The sequence below is a fragment of the Jatropha curcas genome, chromosome 11, assembly GCF_041381405.1.
Source record: "Jatropha curcas cultivar XTBG-Jc1 chromosome 11, XTBG_Jcur_1.0, whole genome shotgun sequence".
NCBI lineage: Eukaryota > Viridiplantae > Streptophyta > Magnoliopsida > Malpighiales > Euphorbiaceae > Jatropha > Jatropha curcas.
This window is the reverse complement of record NC_143161.1, coordinates 4,541,887-4,548,426: the sequence shown is the minus strand read 5'-3', so window position 1 is coordinate 4,548,426 and position 6,540 is coordinate 4,541,887. Positions and strand designations below refer to the sequence as shown.

At 30.4% G+C, this 6,540-nt stretch overlaps 2 protein-coding genes across 3 annotated transcripts; one reads left to right on the top strand and one right to left on the bottom strand.

Moving 5' to 3' along the window:
- Positions 1-688: 688 nt before the first annotated feature.
- Positions 689-2,040, top strand: LOC105634141 (caffeoyl-CoA O-methyltransferase). Of its 2 annotated transcripts, none has more exons than XM_012216945.4 (5): positions 689-843; positions 947-1,032; positions 1,106-1,250; positions 1,417-1,548; positions 1,641-2,040. In XM_012216945.4, exons 1-5 carry the CDS (start codon positions 790-792, stop codon positions 1,923-1,925), a joined length of 702 nt encoding a protein of 233 aa, XP_012072335.1. In that variant the 5' UTR covers positions 689-789; the 3' UTR covers positions 1,926-2,040. The 2 variants fall into 2 exon arrangements, with proteins under 2 accessions (XP_012072335.1, XP_020534970.1); XM_020679311.2 differs by having other exon boundaries at positions 775-866; positions 1,120-1,250.
- Positions 2,041-2,468: 428 nt separating this feature from the next.
- LOC105634287 (homeobox protein rough sheath 1) lies at positions 2,469-4,044 on the bottom strand. Its single transcript, XM_012217122.4, has 3 exons — positions 3,590-4,044; positions 2,884-2,991; positions 2,469-2,745 (listed from the first exon to the last, which is right to left on the bottom strand). The coding sequence occupies exons 1-3, from the start codon at positions 3,758-3,760 to the stop codon at positions 2,596-2,598; spliced, it is 429 nt and encodes a 142-aa protein (XP_012072512.1). The 5' UTR covers positions 3,761-4,044; the 3' UTR covers positions 2,469-2,595.
- Between the last annotated feature and the right edge of the window lie 2,496 nt (positions 4,045-6,540).

The following is a 6,540-nucleotide window of genomic DNA, read 5'->3' as shown; positions in this document are numbered from 1 at the left end:
CGAAGTCTTCTCTTCCTCGCATATAAATTCTTTCCCCTTACTAGTGAGTCTGATTCAAGAATGTGATTGATTGGATGTTGAACACAAATAATACATCGTGGCATTGGTGAAAAAAATTTACCAGGTTGGATTGTTTGATCTCATCTTTAGTACACATTATTTTTTATCTTATCAAAAGAAGCAAGAATAATTTTGCTGATGTGTTGGCTAAAAAGGGAGTTTATGCGCAGAGTGATTTTTTGACTTGGATATGAAGTTTTTGGATTTGGTTTATTTCAACTATTTATTCTCTTATTTTAAGAGAAGAAATAGTTATCTATTATGAATTTTGTACTCTTTTAGTTTTCAGATTATTTTTTACGTAACATTTTCAGGTTATGTTGAATTTGTTCGGAGTAAGTCTATTAACTCGGGATCAGATATCTGAAAATGTTAAATTTTTTCTGAATATATAAAAATTAATAAAATAATTAAATTACCTATAAAAAAAAAACCCCGGCACGATCTGACTGAATAAGTCCGTTCCTAGAAGGGTTCTAGATAATTTCCTAACCTTAGTACCTAATAAGCATCTGAGCAACTCATATGAGATGATTATTTCCCTTTCAAGAAGAGGTCTTTTCAATGAGAATTCCATACCCACATGGGTATCTCCATTCATTCACATGTGGCGGGTTTCATTTGTCTTTATTTGTGCATGCAGACGACACGCGGTGCTATTGCAAAAAGATGTAAAAAAACTAGTTTTATAATTAAAGATAAAAGAAGAAGAAAAGGACGAAGTCAGGCATGGCGCACAGTTTACCTCGTAAAGGAATCCTTCAGAGCGAAGCTCTATTGAAGGTTTGTATATATAAAAGAAACAGGTCGGAACTCTGTTTAATTTGTTTTCTTTCTTTTTATCTCTGTTCAATTAATTATAACGAAGCAATTAATTTTGCTACAGTATATCTATGAAACAAGTGCATGTCCTAGAGAGCAACAGGAACTCAAGAATTTACGAAAAGCTACGGAGAAGAAATATGGAAACTTGTAAGTAATTACTATATAGATCCATAAATATTAGAAAAGTTTATAAATGTTTCAAAAAATTTACTTGTTGCAGGAGCATAATGGCAGTGCCAGTTGATGAAGCGCAGTTCCTATCAATGATTGTGAAGATGATGAACGCGAAAAGGACATTAGAGATTGGTGTTTTTACTGGCTATTCTCTTCTTTCAATTGCCCTTGCGTTGCCTCATGATGGCCGGGTAATTTATGTTCTTTTCTTATCCTGTTTCCGCCCTTTTTTAGTATGGGACTAATTTCATTTTGAAGATTGTATCTACTCTTCTGCATTATACGTATATAGTGCCTTTTTGTTTCTCTTTTTAACGAAGAAGTAACCTTGTGCCTGCTGAGAAATTTTGTGAACAGATAAAAGCAATAGACATTGATCAAGAAGCTTATGAATTTGGATTACCATTCATTCGTAAGGCTGGCGTCGAGCACAAAATCAATTTCATTCACTCTAATGCTATTTCAGTATTAAGTGAAATGTTAAACAATGTATGCAACTTTCATAAAGTTTTAGCCTAATATATATCTATATATTTGGATTTTATTTATTTTGTTTTTTTCATTGTATATATAAACAACAGGAAAAGGAGAAAGAAGAATTTGACATGGCATTTGTAGATGCTCCCAATTACAAAAATTACCATGAGCAATTGTTGAAATTAGTTAAGATTGGAGGAATAATTGCTTATGATAACACCCTATGGTTTGGATTTGTTGCTCAAGAAGAAAATGAAGTTCCAGAGCTTTTCAGGGACTCAACAAAGGCTATACAGGAACTCAATGACTACCTGTCTCGGGATCAACGTGTAGAGTTCTCGCAAGTTTCTATTGGCGATGGTGTTACTCTATGTAGGCGTCTCCACTGAAATTTATTATCATTTTGCATAGCTATTTAGATTTTGTTTGTTGCAGATTAGATGATAGATGGTGTTTTATTACTATCATCCCTAAAATAAAATTATAATACTTGCATTTTTCTTACTGGCAATTCTTTCCTTTGCCTACAAGATAAAGCGCAATCCTTCTGTAATAGTATAGTTGGTAGCGGTTAGGGCCATGAGCTCTTCGTTCACAGACAAAAGCAACATGCGTTGACTGAGAAGCTTATGAAGTTTGATTAACATTCATTCACAAGGCGGGCCTCGTTGCCTCGAACCCAAAATCAACTTGGGTTACCGCTTATAATCAAGACTAGGGTTTTTATCTCTGCCTGGGTTCACCCAAGATAATTTATTGTTCAAATATGGCCGAAATACAAAAAATATAAAATATAATATTCTTGTTCAACTTTAGTAGAATAATATAATTATTTTCGTGAAATGAAAAGTATAAAAGTCCTAGACTTATTTTTTTAATATTATTTGTATTGAATTTAAATTTAAATATAGATAGATGTAAAGATTCATATTAGTAAGTACTAGGATTATTAGTTACAAGGGGTTGTTAAGCCACCATTATATATAGACTTTCATCATCAATAGTCGATGTGTTGCTGTAGATATAACTAACTATATGGGGCATATATATAGCTTTTAATTAAGCAGAGGAGTCGGGTTTTGAATTTTCGGTGTGGTTCTCATTCATCTCTCTCAGTTGCTTGTACATGTCATTGATGAAAGACGTTGCCCCTTCCAATGGTTCTTCCATTGCTTCTTTCAGCTTTTTCAATATTAGGTAGTATGCTTCCTGCAGAAATTAATACATGAGCAGTCATGTCATGATGTCAGTATCATGTGATGAAGGTGTATCCTTACTTGTTCTTTCCTAATATACTTGCTTTACTGTAGTGGATATATATATATACATATACATAATATAGCTTACCATGAAGAGATCGAGGTCTGAGGTGCTGGGTTTGTGAGTTTCAAGCATTAATTTTGCTTTTTTTGTCGCATTCCCTTTATCATCATCTACATTTGCACCTATACCCACCTATATATGTATCATCATCAATATTAATCGATTAGAGGTATATCATATATATATATATATATATATATATATATAACTCATGCGCATATTATCTCACATTTCTAATAAAATAAAAACTGTAGTTGTATATATGTTGATTTTTTCATTGTAAATGACGGTTAATTACCCATAATAAGTTGCTTAAGGTAATATTTGAATTAAGCCAGATGACTTCGGTAGGGTTAAAGAATTGATAAAATGTACTTATATAGAGAGAAAATCATAAATTCTGAAAAAAATATTAATCTCCAACAAAAAAATATGTGCAGAAAAACATACAATTTACAAACTGATCTAATTATTCGCACATAAATAATAATAATAATAATAATACACCAATATCTCTCTATTATATAGAAACATTAAGTACATGTAAAAGATAAGGTATGTAAATTTTATAGAAAAAGAAAAAACGAAAAACCCTAATTTCTTGTTTTTATTCTCCCTAAACCAATTAAGCATGAATGTTTTTGCGTTTAACTGAAATTTTCAAATAAATCTATACCAATCACTCGTAAGCTAATAAGACTTAATGAGGTTTCATGAAGTTAATTATTACCTTGAGACAATTGATATGTGTCTCAACCAAAAGAGAATATAAAGGATGCCCTAATATTCTTCTCTTGAGGATCTCTTCACCTTCTTCTTCTTCTTGTTCTTCCTCCTCTTCTATACTCTTGTGCCTCTCAGTACTATTATCACAACTAATCTCGCCACTGTTACTCTCCATCTCTCTCACGCTCTTATGTTTTGCTAAAACTAGCAAATGGTTGCCACAATAAGTAAAAATTTTGAGCACGGATTATTACCTTTTTTAGAAGTAATGTTCAGTTTTTGCATGCCTGACCCATTTGGTATGAGTCAGTGATATCATCAGAAACGAACACTCCAAGAATCAAAACTTTTTCTTCGAAAGAAACTAATCATGGCCTTCTTTAATTTTTCATTTTTCTCCTCGATTAATGGAGATGAGCTAGTTTTTTTTTTTTTCTTCTTGTTGTTATTGTTTTTTCCTTCAAGAATCGGAATAACAATGATGAAGAAGGCAACAGTAGTTGCCATTAATGATCTTTTTTCTTGGTTAATGTTTTTTTCTCGTGTAGTACTTGTGAAAGTGAAATGTCTTAGCTACAGTTCTATGATATGTTTTCTTATCATCATGAACTACTCGACAAATTTGCATTTTCTGTTTCTTTTTTTGTCCGTGTTAGTTGTGCTACTGCTTGATGAGGATCGATCTTCAATAGTACTAAGCAATAAATTGCACGTTATTATTAGGAGCTACCAAGTGCTCAGCATGGATCGAGTTGATTTTGAGATTTAAGATTTAGGGTTTAAATCATTTTAATTGATGAACGAATTCACTTTCTATTTTATTGATTCATGCGTTCAAAATTTAGAGCTAAATCTAGATCATAAATATGAATTATTGTTCATTTGTAAATTATCTAGTCTTCGTATGAATCAAGAAAGAGAACTTAGGACAATTTAGTTATTCATAAAAATTACTGTTAAAATGTAAAATAACTGCATGATCTGATTAGTTTTTTTTTTTTCCTTATATATTAAATTGGCACAAATTTAAATTCGAATCTCATACAAACAAATATTAATTGTTAGCAGATACATATATTTATAAAATCTAACCTAAATCTGATCCACGGTCATTTTTAACAAACTAATGTCAAAAGTATTACATCGATTCTAATATGTAGAGAATGAAAATTTTTTTCACTTTGATATGATTTCTAAATTCAAAAAATAAGTTTAAATTTACCCAAAGATAACTAAAATTAAACAAAATTATATGATTTAATTCAACTTAGTTTTTTACACTATTTGATTCAATTTGATTTTCATTTAAAAAAGTTTGCCGGCTTGATTTAGGTGGCCGGTATGGAATATAGTGTCGTTTAAAATTTACGTTGTCGTCTAACCGTACGGGAAAATTTTATTATGTCAACAATTACTGAGGTCAAAGAGCCATTAATTCCACTTTACTGGTCCTCAAAAAAAATAAATAAATTCTCTCTCTCTCTCTCCCTCCCTGAATTGAAAGCTTATCTGGTCTGTGGCCCAATTCCTTTTCTGTTTATATTGGGCCAAAGCAACTTCGATTGTTCTGTTTAGTGCAGAAGCCCAACCCGCAAATTCACAACTCACTATTAAAGTTTTTTTTCCTTTTTTTTTTTTTCTTTTTGTCAATTCAACATACAATTGTTATTTTTTCAAATCAAATGAACCTCTTGTGAATGAAGTAATAATATGTGTTTAATATATTTTTTGATAAAAATGACATTCTTTTATTAATTTTTTGGCATTTGTAACCATATTAAATTTTTAATTAATTTTTAAAAAAATGTTGATCACGGAGTAACAAAGAAAAAACATAATTTAAAGAAAATTCAAAGAAAAATATATAACGAGGGTCTTTCAAAATTCAAAAATGCTGTTAGATATTGTAAATAAAGTGTGCGTATGTGACACTTTTAGTGCCATGAAAAGAAAGTCTAATGAGTGGAAAATGACTGGTTTCCCATTGTAATACAAATTTCATTGTTTCAGCCTATAGCAAAGTCCAACTTGAATTGGCTTCTGACTTGCATATATATATATATATATATATATATATATTTAAGGGAGAAAAATAAAATTTCCTAATTGATAACTTTGCTTTTGCCATTATTGCATTTCCATGACCTAATCACACATCCATCTAATCCCAAATTATTAATTTAATTAATTAAGCAATCCATCCCTAATGGCTGAGCATGCTGGCTCTCCACCAATTAGAATTTTCAATAAATTGGGTGCTTCACCTTCACATTAAATAATTCAGAGAAATGTTTCAAAAGAGTATACTTTTTATAGTGATAATATTGATTATTATTATTTGGATTAGTGGGTGAACTTATCTATTTATATATATAAATCCCTTATTGTTATTGTTAATTAGCTAGGCAAGATAAAGAAATTCATTAATTGAAAGTTAAGATATAATTTAAAAGTAGAATTAGTTGTGATGGTGACATTATTAATTTTGCATGTGTTTGTTAGTGTTATTTGCAATTAAGCAAGCTAGAGAATGAAATTCCTAAATTCCTAAGCTCCTAAGCCTATTCAAAAGTGTATGTCCTTGCATTGCAACATAGACTTAATTAAAACAATCTAATAGAGCTTTCAAGGGTTGAGACATGAAGAAGGTTAGGCAAATCTAACAAAGGGATATGAGAATCCTTTATTACCCTAAAGGATCACATCAGTAATTAAAGTTGATTTCTCTTTAGTTAGTGTAAAAAAATACTAAATAAATAAATAAATAAAATGTCTAATCCATAACTTTGATCTTGTACGATTATTTTTATGGTCCCCTAAAATTCGTGAAAGACCCATCACGATTTTATACTTCACATTTCAATAATAACTATATCTCTTATAAAATAAAATATAAATATACAGAGTCATGATTAAATTCTTGTAACGTTTAGGTAAATACAAAGAGATCGGCTA

Bases quoted from the DNA above. Each gene is read 5' to 3' on its own strand.
- LOC105634141 (XM_020679311.2), top strand. From the start codon at position 790: ATGGCGCACAGTTTACCTCGTAAAGGAATCCTTCAGAGCGAAGCTCTA. The intron at 867-946 runs GTCGGAACTCTG...ATTTTGCTACAG, and splicing joins TGTATATATAAAAGAAACAG to TATATCTATGAAACAAGTGC. The intron at 1,033-1,119 runs GTAAGTAATTAC...GCATAATGGCAG, and splicing joins GAGAAGAAATATGGAAACTT to TGCCAGTTGATGAAGCGCAG.
- LOC105634287 (XM_012217122.4), bottom strand. From the start codon at position 3,760: ATGGAGAGTAACAGTGGCGAGATTAGTTGTGATAATAGTACTGAGAGG. The intron at 2,992-3,589 runs GTAATAATTAAC...ATACATATATAG, and splicing joins CACATATCAATTGTCTCAAG to GTGGGTATAGGTGCAAATGT. The intron at 2,746-2,883 runs GTAAGCTATATT...TAATTTCTGCAG, and splicing joins CAGACCTCGATCTCTTCATG to GAAGCATACTACCTAATATT.